Source organism: Lampetra planeri, chromosome 22 (genome assembly GCF_965212315.1).
Source record: "Lampetra planeri chromosome 22, kcLamPlan1.2.h2, whole genome shotgun sequence".
Taxonomy (NCBI): domain Eukaryota; kingdom Metazoa; phylum Chordata; class Hyperoartia; order Petromyzontiformes; family Petromyzontidae; genus Lampetra; species Lampetra planeri.
The window spans coordinates 1,718,380-1,742,022 of record NC_136128.1 but is presented as its reverse complement, the minus strand read 5'-3'; the positions used below and the strand labels follow the sequence as shown (position 1 = coordinate 1,742,022).

Sequence of the window (23,643 nt, the reverse complement as noted above, 5' to 3'; positions counted from 1 at the left end):
ATAATCCACATGCATAATGTACGTTGGCTCAGTAATCCCCCCCCTACATTGCGCAAGAGCGCAGCTGCGTGGTCAACACATCGATGCATCTATATAAGGAACGAAACAAGTAAGACTTCTCCACAAATCTGGCTGCCGTCTGATGAAGCTAGTTGTAATTACTAGCGAAACGTCGTACTCATATTCTAAATGTTGTAGCTTGGCTCTCCAACACACCGATGGGCTATACTAGTGACGAATTGGCATGTTCTGTTTACATGACAACCCTTACTAGTTGGCTGTGTCGGGTGGTGGCGGGTTTTAACGACACATTTATATATTTACGCGATCTCACCCAAAAACCTCTATTATGGATATTGGTCACTAAAGCCTACGTGTTAAACTTAGTCATGATAATCTGTGCTGTATGTACTGCATGATGCTGCAACTTAGGAGAGTCGACCCACAAAAGCTTGCATTGTCAGGATGGTGGAATGGGCTGAACACACAGAGCTGGGGACTGATCCTGCAGGAAAGAGCTAATTCTGGGTGACCACCTCAAACAGACACCGCAACTTTTTGTGACATCTCATCCAGGCAACCCTGCGCGCCTGTTAGGCTACAGAGTCACGGCCAGCGGCCTCCTCACCTGCTCCACCACGATGGCGTTGTGCAGGGACGAGCATGTCTGTTGCTGGCTCACAAAGCACGACATCTTGGGCTGGAAGTGCGTCGACGAGCACGCCTGTACGGGCACCACGCGCAGCATGAGCACCACTCAACACGCTCACATTGTCCAAAACCCGACACGTGGCCTCACGCAATCAATCCCAGTAGCGCTGACATCCACCGCCGTCCTTGGTTAGTGTGTTGAGCCCGTGCGTCCCACAATGGTAATGGAGTGGTGGCGCAGCGGTTAGCGCGCTGCGCTATGAAGCCAGCTACTCGAGTTTGATTCCCGTTCAAGGTCACCAACACCAGTGATGATTATCTGAACCGGTCCTGAGCCTTCTCAAGGTCGGCTCAGCCTAAAATGAGTACCTGGTGCAGTGGGTAAAGATCACTACTAGGGAGACAAAGGTGGCCGGGCTTGGTGCTGCCCAACCACCCCCTCGTGTGCCGTGCAGGCCTTTATAGGTGCTCGCTAACAGCACTTGCTCCTACAATATTTTAACGCTATATGGGGGATCTTGGTAATGTCGGGCTTCACAGGTTTAGTACCGATTCACGACAAACACAGCTCTAATGGAAACGAACGGCAATCATAAATGTCTCACAGTCAATAACAAGTCACTCCAGTTATGTTTATGTTTCTATGAAGATGTAAAGACAGGAGGTAATGAGAGGGGGATTAGCATGGGAAGAGACTAAGGGCCACAGCGGGTAATGCCAGGTTAAGGAACAGACAGGAGAACGATCTGGGGTCTATGAGAAGGATCAAGAATAGGGGCTGTGGCCAAGTGATAGAAGGGAGCAGGTGCGGATCAATGACCGAGAGCCATCGAGAAGGTTCCAGAGAAGGGGCGTGGCTAAAGGTCAAGGGATGGCCATGCTGAGGAGAGGAGAGGCTCGGGGCTGCTGTTGGAGTTGGGGTCTTCGCCTGTCAAGTGTATGTATCTTTAATAAAGATCATCACAAGAATAGTGTCTCCTGGAGTCGTTACAAATTTAAGAATTTGTGGGCATTTAATGTACTATTGTTGGTCGAGTTTGCCTAAAGGTGCATTCATTATCATGAAATACAATCACTAATTCTCACAAGGACCATTCAGCGATGTAGCACAAGCACGAGGCTGTGGTGGGGGGAGCGTCGATGTGAAGGCCGTCAGGGCAGAGTACCTGCTGCCGGAAGGCTTTCTGCATGACGCCCTGGCGGTTGGCCCACACCACGACGTACTTGCGGATGATGTACCCATCTTTCGTCTGGCGACTGCCGACAATACTTTTTACCACGTCTACAGTCGTATTCTGGGGGATGGAGTCAAAGGCTCCTTTAATGTCCACCTTGGAGGGACGGGAGGGACGGCAGCACACAGATTAAAGGTCAGGGTGGTGCGGACGGCCGGACGAGTTGCAGGAGGGGGGGGCGGAGGGGGGCGGGCAGCAGCTCAGCTGGCGCGAAGGAGCAGTGCAAAGGAGAGCGACCACCTCTCGTCGAGCAGAGGCCACGTGAACGCTGCAGCTGAAGGGCTCACTCAAGGGAGCGGAGGGTGCGATGCTGCCACCTTCACAAAGTAGAGCGGCCGCGCAGGGGATTGGCGTGGGCGGGCGAAGTCGCGCCACTTCCGGTAGATATCGTCGCTCCCCAGCACTGAGGAACCCAGCCAGGCCGGATCCACTGTGACCTCGTGGTTCAGCACCGCAAACACCGACTTGATGGCCCTTTGCACATTCTCGCCCTGCATGGCGACAGAGCCCCGGTGAAGTCACAGCGCGCACACGTGTCCGCTTTGGACGTGTAGGGTTCTTACCTTCAACAGCATTGCATTACGTGTCGGAAGTGGCCAGATAACACCCCACGGGGATAATTTGCATGTCAAGATCACCGAGTCGGCACCACTGAGACTCTGGGCTTAAATGTGGGCACCTACCCAGGGATAAACTGGGTTCTCAACTTCCGAAGTGTAAAACATTATTATTATCAATCTATGGACTCCGATCACTGATTGCACAAAAAAGACCTCCAATTTAGAACTGATTTTGAATCAATTTTAGATCAGATTGCATTAAGTAAGATAACAATTTATTCGTGTTCTTCTGAAGCAGGAATAAACTGGCACGTTTGTTCACATGATAACTTTATTAACTAGCTGTTTCTGATGGAAGAGGGTCACAAAAGCCTACGTTAAAGAAAAAAACACCTACATGTAGCTTCTGACTTATCTTCTTCCAGTTCTGAGAACTATAATGTTGCTTTCCCAGACAACGAGCCGACTTTGCAGGCCACACTGCAAGATGTGCGACCTAAAGCGGGCCTGACTGAAGTAGCTTCAGAAGTAGTTCCGTGGCATCATCTTCTGGGTTTGCCAAGCAAGACATTTTTGTAATGTTCACAACATGTGCATAGATTTGTACACGACACAATTGATTATCGTGCAAATTATATACAAATGTTACATTTAGCCTAGTGAAAAGAACAAGACATTATTAATGAGACAACAAATGAGAACATGTGTAAAAACAAATTCTGTTCTTGAACTAGTCCCACACCTTTCAAGACATTTGACCAGCATGGAGGCATAAGCCAAATACCCTCCAGAGCGCCTCTTCAGAGCTACCTCAAGTCTGGCCTCTTTTGCGGCAGTGGCATGAGCAAGCAATTGCGGGGCTGCACCTTCGCCTTTAGCTCGTATCATTATTATTAATGGAGGTTAGGTAGTGTATGTAGGGCGGCAATAACAAGTCGTGGTTATGCTGTGATGGTGCGGGGGCTCATACCTTCTTCCTGGGTTGCCGACCCAACCTCCTGGGCCGCATGCAGATGATGGGACGCAGCTCCGAGCCGAACTTGGGCAGGAAGCGCAAAAATGACACAGGGATGACAGTGTCCCACCGCAGGACGTTCTGTCTCTCCATGTCCGTCAGCTCCTGCAGCTTCCCCTGGACCACGAATTTCCTGCGCAGTCGCACAGACACGGCAGTCAGCGCTCAATCCCATGCAGCTGCCCATGCAGTTGAGCAACATTTCTCAAAGGGTGAGTCACGACCCCTGGACGGTGCCTACCATCAGACGTGGGCAACTTATAAATAACAGTGATGGCCTCTGCTGAAATAACATAACATCATGTGTTTATACTAGTTTTAACAATTATAAAATAACATTAAGATCACTGGTTGTCAATATTATAAGTTTATTTTGTTTAACCACACGAAGGCCCATAAGACCAGGATAGTCTCATTTGCAAAATTGACCTGGGTCACCAAAATGACAAAAGTAAAAATATAAAAACGACATACAACAATGAAGGAAATATAAATCAGAGAAAAAAAAAACACGTAACAGAAAGAAATGTAAAGTATATCACGAAAAAATATATTTCCTGCAGCGAAAGTTGGTTCAGGCTAATTTTAAATATCGTTCGTAGTAAATTTAAGTTACAGAAACATTAAAATGGATTGAGGGTGATCATTGCACCGGTATGTAAACTGACAGGGACACATGTCAACGGTATGTTTCAGCCAATTCCAGATTTCCCTGAGAAAACCCATGCATGTGTAGTGACTGGGAATGTCACTGTGTGGTGTCGGGCCTGCGAGGCCACGGCGGGATGTATACTGCTGTGTGTACACCCCAGACACAGGGTGTAGTACCAGCCCTAATGGGGGCTTGGGTGAGCGCTGGTTAAGCGCGATGGCACCACGCACAGTGTGCGGTAAGGGCTCCCGTTGAGAGAGCGAGAGAGTGTCAGCCAACTAGGGTTACGTTGTGGGCATGATACTCTGGCTGACCCGGGGGACATGTGACCGGATGATACTGGAGGGGGGCCACCGGTGGAGGGGGCCAAAAACAAATTCTGGTGGTCACATGGTCCGGGAAGAACTCTCAAGAGCCTTCGGGCAAGGGCGAGAGAGATCAAGAAGGTGGGCGGGGCGAGAGGTGGAGCCAGCCCCAGCCCAGCCTAATATAAGGGGGGCCCCTGTAAGGGGCTCGGGGTTCTTACTGTTGGAGAGGCAGGAGATCCACGTCAAGCTTGAAGCCTCAGAGCCACGCGGTCCGAGACCCAGCTTGGGGTCCGGACCGGGATAGCGGAACCGTGTCTAGGTCCGCCGTAGCGTGGTTAGTTGGGTGGTCACCACCCGAGAGTATGTTGTGTTCATCGCCTGGAGTATGTTGTGCAAATAGTTTAATAAAACGTGTTGCTCCCTAAGACAACGTTTGCGACTCAGTTGGACTCACTACACATGCAAAACATTATCAAAAGAATTTTGTACACACAGATCAACAACTTTCCATACTGCGCGCTACTGTACCACCTCATGATTAAGACTGTCAAAGTCTCACGCACACACCAATCTTTGCGTGATCCACCAACCCTACCTCCGAACACCTGGGTTACCGGCGACCGCGACGCTCCCCTCTTCCTCCCCGGTTCCCCTCAGGGTTGCGAGCGTCTCACCTGGAAGCGGTGTGCAACAAGCGTGCCCACGCCTTCTTGCGAAAGTAGAGCAGGTGGTTCTTCGTGAAGTTCGTTATAGTGACGTAGAAGAAGGACCCGATGGCCTCCATGATGAAGTCAGTCATCAGCCAGCTCACGAACTGCGCCAGCAACTCCTCACATTTCCTGTGCTCCGAGGGGGAGGGCCGCCCCCCTCCTGGGAACAAGCGCACCTCCGATTAGCGCGGTCGGCTACGTATGGTGCGAAAGAAGTTCAACATACATACACGGCTCGCGTCGCGCGCATTGTGAAACATCGTCATCATGCAGAGGGGCAGTGACGTGGCCCAGTGGCAGTGCTTTCGCTGTAATTCGGATCCGACAGGCCACCAAGGTCAATACTGCAGGTGTGTGTTAACCATACAATAATGTCTACTTCACTGTGGATGTAAAAGATGCCATTATGTCATTCGAAAAGAGGAAGCCATTGTGTTCTGATATTAAAGTCTACATTTCAAAATGTACTCATGAAACACTTAATTTGGATTATACACAGCAATGTCACCCGCTACATTGAAACCATTGCAGACTGCGTCTGTGAAACACGGCACCTTCGTGACAGAGTTCCGCTTAAGGAATGGCACAAATGTGCTTGTGACTTATCAGCATTTAAAGGGTCCACACGTTTTCACATCTCTCCTACCCTAACCATTAGAAAGCGTATATTAAAAGAGTTTTACAAACATTTAAGATCTTTTAGTGTTAGTGCCTTTATCAACATTTGATAAAAGTGGACATGGAGTGTTACCCCTTACTCTGCTACCATACAGTTTGTCAAACAATTCCTTCACAGAGCTTGCGATGTATTTTAATATATAACTGCACGGCCACCAAAAAAAATCTGATGAAAGTCTGAGTGTCGAGCTGAAAGGAGTGGTGATCATTATCTGTGTTGGCGCCTTCAACCAGCTATGGAAATTCTGCGTTTACAGTCACGAGAAAAAGCCCACCACATAATATTCAAATAGAACTCTGATGCTCCACGAGGCTTGACAAGCTGGTATCAGCCAAGAGATTGGCCACCAATCCAACAGTGGAGAGAGAATAGCCAACGAGTATGTGAACACAGTTTTCCTACGAAAGAGCAAAGACAAGAAGCCTTATCAGCCAGCAAGCCCTTTAGGTGCTTAATCGGAGAGCAAGGATAAGAGTGTAAACAACATCTATCTCAATGCCCTGTACTCCTCAATCCTGCTTGTGCCTACCAATCACAACCCCCTTTTCTTGAGTCTATCTTAATTTTCTCCATTACATTCTATTCAATTACATCGTTCACCCAATGCAGCTATGAGAGGTATAGCATCCTCTGCATGTAGCTATACTTAAACACCGGGAGTGTATTTTCTAGATTGTTTGTTAAGGTCCGGCTCTCTGAACTGCACAGTAACACGGACGTTACTCCGGCATGTTTTCAGACGAAAATCGATCTCACTGCTCTTACAAAGTAGATTACGTAGTCCATCACAACCCCAGCTACTAACACTATTCTCATAAGCCCCTGTTTTATACAACATAGAAACTAAACATACGCAATCTTAATTTTGGAGCTTTCGTGACTGCAGGAATTATTCTTTGGTTCTTTCGGTAAAGTCACGTATAAAGATAAAATAATAAATTAAATAATAGCATACGACGTTTCGATTGCAACACAAGCAATCATCATCAGGTATAATGAAATAGCGACATAAAATCTAACCAGAAAACTATAGACAGACATATAAGCAGACAGATATCACCAAGATACATAGAGAGAGCAACACAGGTACAGAGAGGGGTGATCGTCTCTGTGGGGTGGCCTTAAATAGACAGAGGGGGGCAGAGGCAGAGAGAGGGAGGGGTTAGAGAAAAAATGTACATGTCAATGAGTACGAAGAGACGCGTAGTAAAGTCCGCAGGCTTAGAGGGAGAAAGAACACACTAAATGAAATAACCTAGCAAAGTATCAAAATGTTATGTAAAACGACACAGAGAGTCGGTCAACACACAATTAACGCATAGCCTGGTCGATTACGTATTTCAAAGATTGCTAAGTAAGAATTTAAGTGTGAAAATTCCAAAGAAAGACAAAACATAAAAACAAGAGGAACGGAGACACACAGACAGAGCTGGGTTTTTTGTTCTCTCTCTCTGCCTGTATATTTAGTGTAATTTGTTCTGTCTACACTCGTTTTTTGTCGTTCTTAGGTTCTGCTCCGTCACAGCCCGACAGCTGTATCAAGTAAATGAGAGATTACAAGAGATACCACTCCGTATATATAATGGTTGAGGGGGGGGGGGAGAGGGCCAGGAACGGCACACTTTTTATTATTATGGTAAGGTGCAGTCTATCAGTAACCTGTAATAGTTGTCTGTCAAATAAGATGGTCCAAATAAGTGTAGTTAAATCTTTTTTGCATGATTAATCACATCTTTCCAATGATTACTCAGTTTGTAACCATCATCACGGTTGAAATTATATACAAACACAGACACAATTTCAACCGTGATGATGGTTACAAACTGAGTAATCATTGGAAAGATGTGATTAACCATGCAAAAAAGATTTAACTACACTTATTTGGACCATCTTATTTGACAGACAACTATTACAGGTTACTGATAGACAGCCAGTTTTGTTTTACCAGGTTTAGCTTCTTTTTTCACACTTTTGTTATGTAGGCTAGGCGTAGTCACAAACCGAACCTCTCCATAATAAAGGCTCAGTCATTTGTTAGGTAGTCTATTACCATCTACATGGCAGAGGCTCGGTCTCATTTGCAGCATTTTGTTATGTAGGCTATAGGCGTAGTCACAAACCGCACCTCTCCATAATAAAGGCTCAGTCATTTGTTATGCAGTCTATTCATAGTCTCAAGCCGTACCTTACCATAATAATAAAAAAGTGTGCCGTTTCTGGCCCTCCCCCCCCTCAACCATTATATATACGGAGTGGTATCTCTTGTACTCTCTCATTTACTTGATACAGCTGTCGGGCTGTGACGGTTCCACCTGAAGACGGAAGCTTGTGTTGCCTCCGAAACGTCGTGATTTTTATTTTATTTTACTTTTATTAACTTTACCGAAAAAACCTAAGAATATGAAACACATACACTATACACACGAGCATATGCGTTACATATGCCGTACACGTATACTGTACAGTAGATGTGTACGGTGCGGCTAGCCAATGCTTTGCTGGTGCTCGGGAGGGGGCTGTGCGAGGCGCCGTGCCCCTACCGAGGTGCAGCCAGGTGCAGTCTTTGACGCGCACGCCGGAGAGCATCTCGCGCAGGCCGATCGCGTCGTGGTGGCCCATACCGAGGCTCCGCTTCACCAACCGCATCACCTTGCGCCGGTTGTGAGCCGAGCCCCACACGTCGTGTGGCAGCACACGTAGCAGCAGCTCATGCAGCAGCCCAAACAGCTGCATCTGGCTGCAGTGGTACTGGGGGCGCCTGGGGGTGGCATCGCGACGCCATCGCCGCGATGCGTGGGGGGAGACGCAAAGTGCACGGTCGAGCCAGCCCGCGTCTGAGGCGTCGTCATCGGCACTGTTGCCGTGCGCGGTCTCCGCTTGTGGAGGAGGCGTCTTGCCGGGCGCCGTCACCGTGCATCCGGGGTAAACGCCAGGCGCTCGCCCCGCGTCTTGCAAAGTAGACGGGGTCGCGCACTTCTCGGGTGCCACGGTCGTGCCATGTAAACAAACGACTTTAACTGCGAGCGTGTGTTCCATCGTCGCCGCAGCAATCGGCCGCGTTAAATCACCGAGAATGGTGAATGCCGTCCCCTGAACAATGGCAGCAGGAGGTGGAGCAGCAGCGGCCACTGCAGGAGCAGAGGTCGTCTCGGATGAGGGGACCAATTGCGTTGCGTTGTTGGGGGCGCCCCTACGCTTCCAGGTCAAGTGACTCCTGCTGGGTAGACCCACAGGGCAGTGACGCTGCACGATGTCGAGCACGCGGCACTTCTTGTAGCGCTTGAGCAGCTCGAGGAAGAAGCCCTGCATCTGCACGAAGCGCTTGGGGAGGCGCCTGCACGCCCGCCGCCACGCCGCCTTGCTGACCGCGTCCCCTCCCGCCCCTGCGGAGCTCATGCCCGCCGCCCTGCCACCTCTCGCCACGCTTCGTCCGCGAGCTTTACCCTTGCCAGCCACCTTGCACTTGTTGAGCTCGAAGATCTCCCTCATAAGATTTCGGGCACCGCTGTGGCTCACCTTGAGCCGGCTTAAAATATGGCTCCGAGGAAAACCCTCGCGGTGTCTGCGGGAGTACATCACTTTGTGCCAGTAGAACACGACCCCTGGGTTCGTGCAAGCCCGGCGGCTGCTCCCGCGTGCGTCGTCCTGCGCTGCATTTATGCCACCCCCTCGTCGCCCGTGTACTCGTGGCAGGGCCGCCGGGCTCGGCTTTGCCGGGCCTCCTGCCATCTCCAGGGCCATGGCCCGGGGAGATGCCGGATCTATTGCGTGTCGACCCATTCCAGCTTCGGCGCTGGGGCCTGGCTCAGTGTTGGGAAAAACGTCACCCTCGCCATTCAATCGAGGTCTTTTTGCTTCGGGTAAAGTCTGGAAATGAGGGTACGTAAACAAAACGAAAAACACATTTATTATTACCGTCAAGTAAAAGTGTGCTGCCACACTCAAAAAAGCACTGGGCAATCCTCATCCATTTTAAGGCCTACAAACCAGTGAGTTATGAATAACAGTTGACTTGACTGCAGTAGATGTAGAGTGCACGACTGCACAGCTGTATCCCATTTTCCTTCCATGACATGCTGAGTGTTAACAAGAACTTACATTTTGAAGGCACTAAATCACATAATGAAATGTTAATGCAGGAGCGCACAATGCATAGCTAGATGGTGGTGGAGCACAGCTGCAATGCAGCACCAGAGGCAGCAAGGGTTTGTGGATCACACAAATGTTCTGGCTCAGATTCACTCCTAGATAGGTCAGAATGGGGTCATCTTGCAGTGCTGTCGCAAAAGGACACTTTCAGGGTATACTTAGCGTATGATCCAGTTTAAGTAAGTTTGAATTTGTATGTGTGATGGATTCTATGTAAGATTGATTTATCTACCCACGTAACTTCCTCTGTAATCTGCCATCGTTGACCCGAGCTGCACACCTGTGATAAAGGGCTCATCAGGTCCTTCCACCTTCATCGGGTTCTTCCAGCATGAATCAAATGTCTTCTGCTTATTAAATTATCATAGCTGGAATTCGGCCTAAATGAAAAACAATGAGGTTCTTGTGCAACCATTGATGTACTTATGCAATTTGAACTCATATACTTTATATATATTTAGTGACTGTGAATACATTTAATGACTGAATAAACTAGGTTCTCAAGTTTTCCTATACTGCACCCCTATCGGTTTGTGTATTGTTTGTTATTGCACCTTTCTGACCTGCCCCTACTGGACATCTGTGAAAAAGATCTTCATAGCTCATTGGATTCTTCCAGTATAAATAAAGATTCTGATTCTGACTGATGTGAGACCATCAACTCGCAAGGCTTGAGAACCTAGTTTATTCTTAGGTGACCACCTGCAATGAGCTCCAGGATCTCTGTCGTGAAAACTAGGGCTGAACGATTAATCGATTTCAAATCGAAATCGCAATTTGAAATGCGATTACTTTCTTATTGGAATTGTTTTTTTTTTATTATAACTCTATTTAACTTAACAATTGTTCTATGTTTGATTGTTCTATTTCAATTAAAACATTCTAATAAATACGTGTTGGAAGCAATTCATATATTTTAAGTTCTCATCCTTGCATTAGAATATATAGAGTAGTTCATATTTTGGTGGTATCATGTGGTAATGCTCCATCACGTTTTAAATTTATTGCACAGTGAATATTGAACTGAAGCGTGACTTAAGAAAACTTTAATCGCAAATCAAATCGCAATATCTGTCAGGAAAATCGCAATTAGATATTTTCTCCAAATCGTTCGCCCTAGTGAAAACCCCCGTGCACCTGACCACCACACGCGCTATTCAATGCAAATGTAGAGACGTAAATAGAGTCTCTATGGTGTGTATGCCATCTATGTTCACGAGCAGGTAAATGTGTATGTTATGTACATCTCTCGGGCACCGGCGGAGACATGGCAGGGAATCGGGCCCTAGAGGGCAGGGTCTCGTCATAGAGAGAGAGAGGACATTACCGACACGGGGTAGTGAAGGGAGCCCGAAAATGGGGTTTTTGGGGACACGTGACGCTGGTCCCGGTTCCGTCGGGAGAAACCAAGCAGGGGGCGTGGCCGGAGGCGGAGCGAGGCCACGCTCGAGAGAAGGATGGGGGCGGAGCGATTGTGGTGGTCTGGGTGCGGGAACTCGGTGTGTGCCGGCGCTTCGGTCTTCGGTCAGTGGAGTTACAGTCCTGACCCAGTTACGTAGTGACTCCGGTTGGGGGTCTAGTTAACCGATAGTGTTGTTAAACAGTAGTCCTGTTGGGCTGTGTAATAAACGTGGTGTCTCCAGTTGCAGTGTGCATCTCCGTGAACCCACTACACAAATATAAACCACATGTAAAAGGTCGCCCTCTTCTTGACCACTAAAAGTGTAATTCAATCACAGTATACATATACTGTCGCAAGAAAGTAGGTTGAAGCCATTGGTGGTAATTCCACATTCCCACGGCGGGTCTAGACTCTGCAGAAGATGACAGACTGTTCATTATTTTACCCACCCTGGACAGGTAATGGGCTGAGTCAATCACTGTTGGAATTTCAACTGAGATGCATCTGAGTTTGAAACAAGCACTCCTACCACAACGCCACATCGGGTAAACCATGACGAACACTTCCTTGCTTCTCATCCATCACATTCAGCCCTTCACTCACCTCGTTATCCATCTGAAATTTGTGTAAAATCTGGAGTTGACGTTCGCAGTTTCTTCTGGCTGCTGTCCCTACGTCCGGCCGCTCTGGGTTCATTCGAGCACCTCTCCCTCTTCCGCGACCACCACCACCACCTCGCTGCTTCACGTCTGAGTGAGCCATCACCAGCCGCTGGCTGCACAGACTGGAAGAGGAAGGAGCAGCTTAATCATCAATATGAGGATGTTTTAATATTGGTAGTTGTTTTCAGACTGTAAACTGCCCTCGAATGATACTTGCTGCATGCGTTTTCAGTTGTGCTGTACAGCTCTCCAATATTTTTTCGGGTTGTGCCATGCGGTCTGGCATGATGCCTGACGTTTCGCTCTACGGGCTGCGAGTTTTTTCAGAAAACTATGAATTCTGAATTCAGGTCTTGAAAACAGAGGAAACGTTAGAAATCCTAGGTACAATCCGAAAACATGTCAGAGATCCATGGGATGTTGTAGGTTAAGGGCACTATACAGCCTTGATTGTATTATAATTACTAGCGGGAAGTACCCAGGGTTGCCCGGGCGAAAAGTATATTTACAAAACTCCTCTTAAAAACATAACATACATACACAAATACAGAAACATGTAATGTATGTGTAATGAGCCACTTCCACGACACATCGTGTAGAGGGTACTTCTTATTTATTTCTTACAATGAGCACAACACAGGCCAACACTGGTTCTTCCTCTCACTGAATATAATTCTAGGCAATAATACCTCTACTGACTACACACACAGCCAATCACTCAGTGGGGACCCCTCGCCTTCACTCCTCTCTGCCGCTGGCTGACGGCGTGAAGATGACGGCGATGGAACCCACGCAGGAGATCTTCCACGTGGCCGGATGACGGAGAAAGATGTCGGTGAACAGCGACACACCAGGACCCAGGATCCACACGAGCCCCGAGCTCTGGGTCCGCTCCCCCTTATATCCCCCCAGGCGTGGCTAAGCCCCGCCTCCGGCCACGCCCTCTCGTGAAACCTTCGAGCAGGTTCCCGGAGCATTTCGGCTAACCCCTCCTATTACCTTTGCCCCAGATACGCCTCCTTCCCTGATTGGCAGTTACCTCTGTGGCTGTACCCGTGAAACCCTTCCCAGGCCAGTAGGTGTCACTTTGTCATGTCAGCAGGTGTAACCCTGTCATTATATAATGTATAAAGTATTTGTGTATAAATTGTACGTGCTTAGGAGAATGCAATATAGCGTAACAATTTTTTTTTATAGTCCCCGCTGGCGATGTTTACTACGCATCGCAGCAGTTTCTCATTTATGCTGATTCGAAGTAGGAGAGGCACAGGACTGGTTCAGATAATCATCACAGGTGTGGGCCATAAGCGGGAATCGAACTCGGGACGTGGTGACTTACACACACACACATCGACTCACACACGCACACATCGACTCACACACGCACACATGGACTTACACACACACATACTCACACACACAACAACCGCCATTCGCCACTAAGTGGCGGTGACATCACCACGACTCTTGTGCCACCATGCGGCCACGTGAAGTGTCGAAAGCCCGCTGGCAGGAGGTAACGGGGCAGACCCAGGTGCCACAGGTCGACTGAGATGACTGGCTGATGCACCAACTGTGCCCCCTACTGTGCCAACATGCTGTGTTTTAACAACCCGACGCTCTGCTCGTTGTTGTGATCGTCGCTCCTCCGCCCTCCATTGTTGTTGGAGGGCAACTGCCTCCAACTGCCAAGTAGCGTCCTTCACGAGCCTCCTCCACAGAGGTCGATCTTGACACCCCTGGTACCAGCCATCGGCAAGTCCACTCAGCTCCACATCCTCCTGTACCACATCATTCCATCTCTTCTCTAGCCCGTGCAGCACCCGTTTAGCCCCCTCGATCCTGCCGAACACAAGCTGTTTGGGCATGCGGTGATTGGGCATGCGGGCTACATGGCCCAGTCAACGCAGCCTTGCCTGCCGGAGGATGGAACTTTGTCCAGATCTTTCGAGGATTTGTGAGCTCACACAATCCAGCCTGGTTAAACCCAGGATTGATCGTAGGCAGACCAGTCTAAATGTTTCTAATCGGCGAAGATGAGAAGGGAGGGAATGACTGTAGCCGAGAAGACCCGAAGCTTCGTGCGGAGCGACAGACCAGGTAGCTTCCACACAGCGTTACGCAACCGATGAAAATATAATGCCGCTCGACTGATTCGGAGTGAGACCTCTGCTATTAAACCAGAGCCGGTCATGAGCACACTGCCGAGGTATGGGAAACTCTCCACTCTCTCCACAACTGCCCCATCACCGATTGGAAGTTGTGGGGGTGGAGTGCCCGATGGTACAAAATACCTAGGCAGGTGCTTCGTTTTGGTGGGGCTGATGGTAAGGCCCCACCTCTTAGTGGCACACTCCAATTTCAGCAGCAACGCCTCCAACTCCTCCTCTGAGTGAGCCACAATTACCAAGTCATCGGCATACATAACGTGGTTGACCAATAGGGAGCCATCCCTTGACCGCACCCGGGCATCGATCAGCCTCCCATTGTATCTGTACCAGATGGAAATTACTCCGGTACAGCTACTGAAGACTTCATGAACTACGTGGTCGAAATAGATGTTAAATAATGTTGGAGTCAGAGGACATCCCTGTCGCACCCCAAGGTGAACAGGGAATAGCTCCGACTACCGGCCACGTAGTTTTACACGGGCCCGCTCACTGTCATGTGGAACACGTCCAGTGGTCCAGACTGTTGCTATGATGTCATGTAGGGCAGTCTGTGCACAAACGCCACCCTCCCTCAGCATTTCGCTTGGGAGATCATCACTGCCCGGTGCCTTTCCTGGTCTCAGACTCTGGATCGCCTTCAGTACTTCCTCAAAAGATGGCACCTCAGACAGCCACTCACAGGGGGTATTTGAGGCACTGCAGCCTCAGCAGGGTCATCCCCACTTTTTCCTACAATGTTTTCCATGTGGAGGGATTTCCCCTCCCCCAGGACTTCACAGAAATGCTCAGCAAATCTGCAAACCTGTTCCTGGGGGTCGGAGATTGGATCATCATTTTTTCCCCTAATGATGGTAATAAGTGTGGCGCTGCAGGTTACTTTTTTTATGGAATTAAATAGGGATTTGTGATCGCGGGCCATTGAGGCACACACAACAACAACCGCCATTCGCCACTAAATGGCGGTGACGTCACCACGATGCTTGTGCCATGCCATGTGCACCTTGAGGCCACGTGAAGTGTCGAACGCCCACTGGCAGGTCACGGGGCAGACCCAGGTGGCACGGGTCGACTGACTGAGATGAGGCACACACAGCGACGTACACACACACATGGACTCACATACACATCGACGCACGCACACATGTACTTACACACACACACAACGCACACACATATATGGACTCACACGCACATATGGACGTACACACACACATTACTTTGATATTTACCAACTAGGTTTGTAAATAACAGTTTTGTATGCACGTGACTTGAGCGAAAAAAGCAAGGGAGAGGGGAAAGGCACACGTGTGTAATAAGTAATAAAGAGCGACGACGAGGGTGTTCCGCCATTTTTGTGCAAATATTTGCCACGAGCAAAAGCGGCAAAGAAATGATAGGCAATGAATAATAAATCAATTAATCCTACCTACAACTAAAAGCAGATGCGCAACAATTAAGCATAAGTGTAAATATGTTAGAATGAAGTGTATATCTTGGTTTGCCCCTGTGCAGTCAGTGATATTACGTGGCTGCTTATGCCTCAAGAGTACAGAAAATGGCTATTCTTCCCCTCAAACTTGTTTTTTCTGAGCAGGACAGTGATATCTGGAAATGTACGTATGAAATGGTTCGACAGAGACTTACACACTGAATTTGGGAGGCAACACTATTGATTATTAACACAACGGGTAACTCTTAACATAGGGTGGTGACCACCGACCTATCCTCGCTAACACACATCATCACTCGCTCGGAGGGCTACTGGTTGGCCACGCTGACTTGAGGCTTGACTCTTCTTCTTCACGAGGCATCCTCATGAGGCATCTTCATCCCGGACCCGAGCAGCCCCGCACCAGGTGCGGAGCCCGATTATATGCGCCTCGGCGTGTTCGGGCCACACCCCGGCCACGCTCACCTTCGAGAACTCTCGAGAAGGCTCTTCTTCTGACCACGTGGCTCCCAGGGTGCCCCTGGGCCCCCGGCCCCCACCTTTATCCGGTCACGTGTCCAGCCGGGTTCATCCAGAGTGCCACGGCCTCACACAACCCCCGCGGTACTGACCCACGGCCTCCAGACCCATCCCCGATCCGGCCGTGATGTCATTCGCGCATGCAGACGTAGTGACGTCACGCGCGTGTGTGTAGGCCCACACGGTAGTGACATAGCAGGTCACTACACGTATTTTAAAAGAGAAAACGTGTGCATAAGTGTCATTCTCTCATGTAAAGAGGTGGTCGCTAAAGCAAAGTTTTTGGGGAATAATAGGAATTTTGTACATGACAGTTTAACAGGACCCTGCGGGGTGGGCTGGTAGGAACGAATAACCAAAGAATATAAACATAATGTATTATTACACTTGTTTAGCCAGGAAAGCCCCACTGAGTCTAAAGGTTTTTGTAGGGTCCTGCCAAGTGTTTGCAGTAGGGGGCGATGTTGCTACACCTAATCGGACGATCCGAAGGGAGATTTTGAGGCCTAGTTCTAGGCTTTAGGCCTAGCTGTAGGCTTTAGGGCGCTGTGACTTAATTTTTAATTTAAATGTTTTAATTATTAATGTATAATTTAAATGTTTTAATTATTAATGTAAAAGCTTTAAATGTAAATGTTTCTATTTTAAAACATCAGGGAATGTAACATTGTTAAACATTAACTCCCTTTCACACGCGGGGGTACGATAAGAAGGGAGACTTTGAGGCCTAGTTCTAGGCTTTAGGCCTAGCTGTAGGCTTTAGGGCGCTGTCAGTTTTTTATTTAAGTTTTAATTAAAAGCTATCTCAGGGAATTATAAGGGAATGTTACACGTGTTTAGCCAGGAAAGCCTCATTAATTTAAATGTTTTAATTAAAAGCTATCTGAGGGAATTATAAGGGAATGTTACACTTGTTTAGCCAGGAAAGCCTCACAGAGTCTAAAGGTTTTTGTAGGGTCATGCCAAGTGTTTTCAGTAGGGGGCGATGTTGCTACACGTAATCGGACATCGGACGGACGGACGAAATAATCTATTGTAGGCTGGTCCACTTCGTTCCTACCAGTAAAAGTAGCACTTAGTAGTCAGGGTGAAAATGAGTGTTACTTAGGGTAACTATCATCAAACATTGTTTGAGGCCGGTAAATAAATATTTCATAACGGGAATAGTAAGAGTAAAGAGTCATGGTAAGAAAAGTTTTAAGGGAGCTGTTAATCTGTGTGTTAGTTACCTTGCACAGTGTCCACACGAATGGGAATTGCCCCCTCCCCCCCAACAAAGGCGCGCGACTTGGTAGGAGCCCTCCCCCCCCCCCCCAAACGTGTGTGACTTGGTAGGGGCGAGCATGCACAGACGCGTGCTTTGGCGAGCTCGGAGGTGCGACGTAATAAATAACCAAAAACAGCACTTAATCGCTAATTAAAGTACTTTAAAGGTGACGGACACGAAATCGGAATAGCGTTGGCTCACCACGGGGCTTATGGCATGCTACCTGGGTACTTTTTTTCAACGGTTTTACTTAACTTGATTCTTGTGTCGTGGTCAAATCTTGTAATCAAAATTTTGTCTACTTCCTGTTGTCCAATCAATTCCAAATTTTTCACACGTACTCAAATCCGGTGACAATGCATGCCTGTATCAAAATCAATTAATTCACTACTTTAAAGCAATTTACATTTTGTATGGACGCCTTATTATTTAGATATATTTGTGTAGGTAAAAAACGCCGCGGTCCCTAAACTCTCGAATCGTCTCGCCCAAGAAGCAGGCGCCACTTGTCTCAGGCACGCCTGCTCTGTGTGAACCAGTTACGGAAGTAATACATTAATTCAAGTAAGCGTTGATGTGGGAGCAGGCGCTGCTTCATTGACGTACTTCTCGACCGTGAGTTAAACGAAGTTGTTAATAAAACCGTTGTTTAAAAAAAAAAATTTTAAGGAGTTTATTTAAAGGTAAACCCCATGGTTCACAAGCCAAATCCCTCGCCAGGTAAGATTATTATTACTCAGCGCTTAGCTGGCAAAGGCAGTAAACATGCACACCCGCAACTCCACGCTAACCTGTTGGGTGCAGAGAAGTGGCGGCCCGACACAACCAGGTCATAGATGGGAACGCCGCAGAACTGGTAGTAGCAGGAAGGCGGCACGCACATGAAAAGAGAGCACACCTCCACCAGGTACTCGAAGACCTGGTCCCCCATGCGCTCCATCAAGGTCCCCCAGAAGCTGTCGTTCATCATGGAGGCAGTGGTGTCGTTGGTCCAGTGCGTACGCAGCTTGTGCACGGACGGCAGTGTCGGCTCGCTCGACTCGCATGGCCTCGCCAGCCCAAACGCTACTACATTGCGCTTGCCCCGGCTGTGGATTCGTTGCAGCAAGCGACTCATGAGCTCCTTCTGGCTGGACAGCTGTGGGGTCGAGAACATGGGGCTAGGCATAGGGTATGCGAAGGCAGCTGCCGTGCGGATGCTTCTGGTCAGTCACAAAATAAAACTAACGTGTACAAGCACAGCCCTGTCAATCCACTGCTGGGTAAGTTACCCCATGCCATATGGGTCATGGGAGTTTCACCACGCTGGTCAGTTTGGGTTGGTGACATGAAGGAGCATCGTCGGAGGGTCTAAGTAAAACACAGATATGGATTTTCTTGTACGATCTGCCTATGTGGGCTCATAGTAGCCTATCACACCTGTTTTATGGATGCTGGTTGTCCATTCAAGCACAATCCACGCTCAACCCTCCTTAGTTTCCGAGAAATCTGATGAGACTGGGCACATTACTGATCAAGTTATAGGCTCCCTAAGCTTAAACATCCTTCAAGGTTTTTTTGCAACAAGTCATTCAAGGAGTTCTTACAATTGCACAGTTCATTACCTCCACCGCAACATCTCCTCACTCCGGACCCAACTATAACAGGGTAACCTTGCCTTGGCACACAAGGTGGCCAGCACACGCCCGGCCGTCTTTGTTTCCCAAGTGGCGATATTCATACCTCTCAACCGACACAGTTTACCCGTATTCTTGTACAGGGAAATTTAGTTTGTAAGTACATACGAGATAAAGCCGTTTCAATACGAGCAAACATTTTTTTTTATCAATTTGTGTTTCTCCTTTGTGATGGGAATTTGTAGGATGAACGTTGAGATTTATAAGTTCAGAAGGTGACCACTAAGGTCCTGAATTGTTCTACAATAAGGTAGGCACTGATAAGGGGTTGACAGTTGTGGATATTTACACATCGCACCAGGTACTCATTTGAGGCTGAGTCGACCTAGGCGAGTCCCAGGACGGGTTCATATATTCGTCACTGGCGTTGACCGTGAGCAGGACTCGAAGTCTGGACGCCGGTTTCGCGGCGCCTCTCGGCACAGACACAAAGATCTCCCGTGTCGCCTTTACAGGCTGTTGGGGCAATTGTTGTTAGCGAGCAGCAAATATGAAGGCCGGTACGGCACACGAAGGGGGAAGTCGCCAGAACGGCGCCCGACCGCCTTTAGTCTCCCCATTGTCGATGTTCGCGCACCGCGTTCTCGTCTGAGTCGACTCAGAGGAGACCCAGGACCGGTGCCCACAATCGTCGCTGGGTGTTTGGCGGGAATCAAACTCGGATCGGTCAGCGCTCTTCACTCCGACTCCCCACACACACACGCGAGACCCCACACACACCTCCCACCGACCTGTCTGAGCGAGACGGGCGGCGCGAGGTCCCTGGCCCCGCGAGGCACGCACACCAGCACGGAGGCCGCGAGGCTCGCCAGCCCCGCGTCGTCCCCGGCGCGCAGCAGGGGCCCCCCCGCGGGCGAGCCGGGCTCGGCCGCGGTGGCCGCGAGCTCCGCGACGAACGCGTCGAGCGGGGCGCAGCGCGCGTACAGCCCCCCGAGCAGCCGCCTCGGGGCTTCCGCCCCCCTCGCCACCTCCTCCTCGTAGTGACACGAGCGCGACGAGGTGGAGGCCATGCTTCCCTCGTCAGGGGCGAGAGACGCCGCCCAGACAGGGCCGGATTCAGGCTATGAGGGGCCCGAGTACAATGCATACGGTATTGCAATGTTTATTAAGCAATACAAAAGTGTTTTACCGATGTAGAATTAACACGTTTATTCGACTCGTGGTCAAATCATCAAGCGTGAATCACTCGCTATACCCGTTTCCGTAAACACGCGTCGTCATCGCAATTGAAAGATAAATAATCGCTCCCACGGCCTCGCTGCCGCCGCTCAGCTGCGTTCATTCAATGTGGAGACGCAGCGCCTCGAGGAGGCGGGGGGGGGCTGAGTCGCGATTGGCCCGGGGTGGTTGGCCCAGCCCCGCGCCGGCTGTGGGGCGAGGGGCCCTGGGGAGGGGCGGGGACTCGTGAGAGCTGAACGCGGTGACGCCACCAAACTAAAATATTTGTTTATTTTAGCAGGTATAGCCCACTGAGCTATTGTAGATTTTTTTTCAGAAGAGACCAGTGCCACACATTATAGTCCAACGAAGTGGCTTAGGGGCCCTCCATAAATGACGTCACGCACCTAGGGGGGGGGGGGGGGTCAGACATTTGTGATGCCGTGTGACGAGGGGGTGAAACATCGTCCACAATCGAGTGACGTCATGTATGGACGGCCCCTTATCATCGTGTGATCTTGATTTATACTAAATGTGGAGGAACAAACCCAGACGACCTGGAGAAAAATAAACGCGACCAAGGGGAGAGACGCAATCAAATTCCAAATATTACAGCAGGGGTCGGGATCGGGATCGAACCCACGACCTCCTGTGCACCAGGCGAGGTAGTTAACATCTCGCCACCGATTCTATTTCATTCTTGCACACGATGGCAGCAGCATACATTTGAGAGCTAGATGCCAATGTCGAGATCTGCTGCTCGCCACGAGAACAACGAACGGGCTACAGGGGCCGAGAGCTCATGTAGCTTTGCTTTTCGTCCTTTGAAGGCGCGATAATTTTATCGATGGATGGACTGAGTCAATCTCCCCAGCCAGAATTTGAACTCGCAACCTTGCAAGCTGCTCTGATATCACATATCACCGGTACTTAGAGTTGGCGCGTTTCAGGTGGGCCCATGTGTTGACGTGGTACCACTGTACATGGTCTCGGCATAAGGCATCGGGGTCACTTCGTCATTCTTGAAGAGCCATCGAGGGATTGGCTTCCGATGAGGTGGAGCTGTTGCCCTCCCGTGCCAGCAGTGAGGGTGACGGGCGTTAACCGGGTCAGAGGGCCATTCGCCAGGCAACACGGCAGAGACATCCTAGCAGGCATTTGGGGTCGAAACTCGTTGCCTGCATTTATAACGCCGTGAATTGGGGGCTGAGTTATGCAATAAAAATGATTATTTATAACATGTGCGATGTTGAATTGTCTCTTCAGCACCACGGTTTTTGCATAGAAGCACTCTTACAAAATGGAGCTGTATACCATCCACAAAAGCACCATGCCATGACCTCACAAAGTTCCATCTCCCAGCAGCTCACTTGTATACCCGTTTTTTTTGCTAGAGGCTATGTGTGATCCTTAAATCTACACATTCGTTGAGAACTTACCCCGATTTAGTGAAAAGTGCACATTTTTGAATTTCCCGCTGCAGACCATGTCACTGCCAACCGCACACTCGCCTCTTGCTCACTGATAGCTCCTGATTTGACAAGCCAATTGTTAGACCTACACCATACCGCTTTCTCAGGAAGTCCATGTAACAGTGTCATGTGTTCCAAATTCCGTGAGTTGGTAGCACTTCCAATGCACGTGCAATGATCCTGACATTTAACTGACACTCTCCCCAAGACAGCTCTGCCATAGTCCCCTTACACGATCTAACAACTTCCATACTCAACAACCAGCATCTATCAACCGTGTGTGGGGGGGGGGGGGGTATTTACAATATTAACGTATATGTACACGAAGCAATGTCATTCGGGTCAGCTTTTGTATAAGAATTGGTTTTACCCTTTCTGGCAATAAAACAGGTGTTAAGATGTTACAACACTAAACAAAAGTTTTCAAGGAATCATGTCTGCATTAACCACACATACTTGTGGTGAACATGCAAACAAAAACATCCTCTAGTAATATATGCATTGTCTTTTAAACGGATTGGTCCACACCAGACAGCTTTCTGTATAGCCTAGTCTCAAACAGTGTTAGACCAAAAAACGCCAAAAGGTGAACAGCACAAATACAGCACTATCAGGGCATTTATAGCTCGGGGTGAGCAGCTACATCATAGGAGCTTTCATATCAGGATTCCTTATATCATGATCCCTTGCAAAGGGGTTTTGTTTGGTGTTTTAACATCTTAACCTGTTTTATTGCTAGAAAGGGTAAAACCAATTATTCTATATACTGGCAAAAATGTCCCATTATCTTCAGCTTTTCTGATTCTATGAGCACATTCCTAAATCCCAGGCCTCTGCCGAGATTGTGAAGGTCATAGACTGCTGGCCAAGGGGCAGTGCATTCCCACGGCCTCAACCTCCCAGCACAACTAAGACGAGTCACCATTAATGAAGCAGACAAGTATCTGGGAAATTAGGCACGTGAGATGATGGAGTAATACACTTGAGGGTTTCAGACTTAGTTTATGTGGTGATTTACTTAGGACCCTTTAAAAAAAGGTTTGAACCGCCCTATAAACTGCACCCAGCATGACATGATTGATGATGCCAATGCCATTCTCCAAAATGGCACCATCACACATGGGAAACGAGACCTTTGACCAATTAAGTTATTGCGACGATAATTGAAAGAGTAATCAGTAGCACTACTCGAGTCAATTTTGGCAGTTGCAAAGCGGTGACCAAAATGGCAACTTGGACACTGGCGGAATGCACGTAAATTGGGGTTTTCCACAACAATGTAAAAAAATAGTTAATTTATATCTGAAAACAAAAGAACACAAACAAAAAGACTCCCAAAAAGTAGGCATTTATTTTATTGCAAGGCACATATAGAAGGCAAGCTTGTATGGGCCAGACGTGCCAAGAACATAAGACATTAGACGTTTTCACAAAGTAGCATTTCTAAGATCTTAAGCAGGGCACACGCTGCCAGCGGCTTGAAAAATGCCTACATCACTTGTACAAGAAAACCCTATGACGCTTGCTTCAGAAGGAGTTTGATGTCATCCTCAATGCCAATGGTATGGAACTTCCTGCTGTAGCGCTTGAAAGGCTGCCCGTCGGGCCCATATGATACTCTTAGGGTCTTGCAGGAAGGAGATGGGATCATCAAATGGCAGGGGAAGCTTCTCCTTGATTAATTCAAAGGCTGGGTGCATATCCTTGCCGTTCACCTCACACTTAGCGAACATGGTGAAGTGGGGCTCATACCCACTGCCTGGGCGCACATCCTTCAGGATGTTCAGGATCTTCTCGTTCTGGGTGTTCTCCTATGACACACACACCAACATGATAACGAGCCTAATGCATTGTTCCACCATGTCATCTCACGAGCAATTCAAGAACGTTGCCATTCTGGTTACCAA

General features: G+C 48.7%; 1 protein-coding gene across 6 annotated transcripts in view; it reads right to left on the bottom strand.

Annotated features, from left to right (window-relative positions):
* TERT (telomerase reverse transcriptase) overlaps nt 1-20,408 on the bottom strand; it is a 37,066-nt gene extending 16,658 nt beyond the window's left edge. For 3 of the 6 annotated variants that reach the window (XM_078604238.1, XM_078604239.1, XM_078604243.1), the window contains exons 1-9: nt 19,838-20,408; nt 18,222-18,568; nt 11,965-12,145; nt 8,351-9,677; nt 5,096-5,291; nt 3,417-3,594; nt 2,204-2,377; nt 1,818-1,982; nt 629-724 (exon numbers count right to left, since the gene is read on the bottom strand). In XM_078604238.1, the coding sequence (XP_078460364.1) occupies nt 629-724; nt 1,818-1,982; nt 2,204-2,377; nt 3,417-3,594; nt 5,096-5,291; nt 8,351-9,677; nt 11,965-12,145; nt 18,222-18,568; nt 19,838-20,116 (2,943 nt within the window). In that variant the 5' untranslated portion in view covers nt 20,117-20,408. Of the gene's footprint in view, nt 1-628; nt 725-1,817; nt 1,983-2,203; nt 2,378-3,416; nt 3,595-5,095; nt 5,292-8,350; nt 9,678-11,964; nt 12,146-16,109; nt 16,307-18,221; nt 18,569-19,837 lie in introns of those variants that run through there. The other 3 variants (XM_078604240.1, XM_078604242.1, XM_078604241.1) reach the window with 3 other exon arrangements.
* Nucleotides 20,409-23,643: the final 3,235 nt, after the last annotated feature.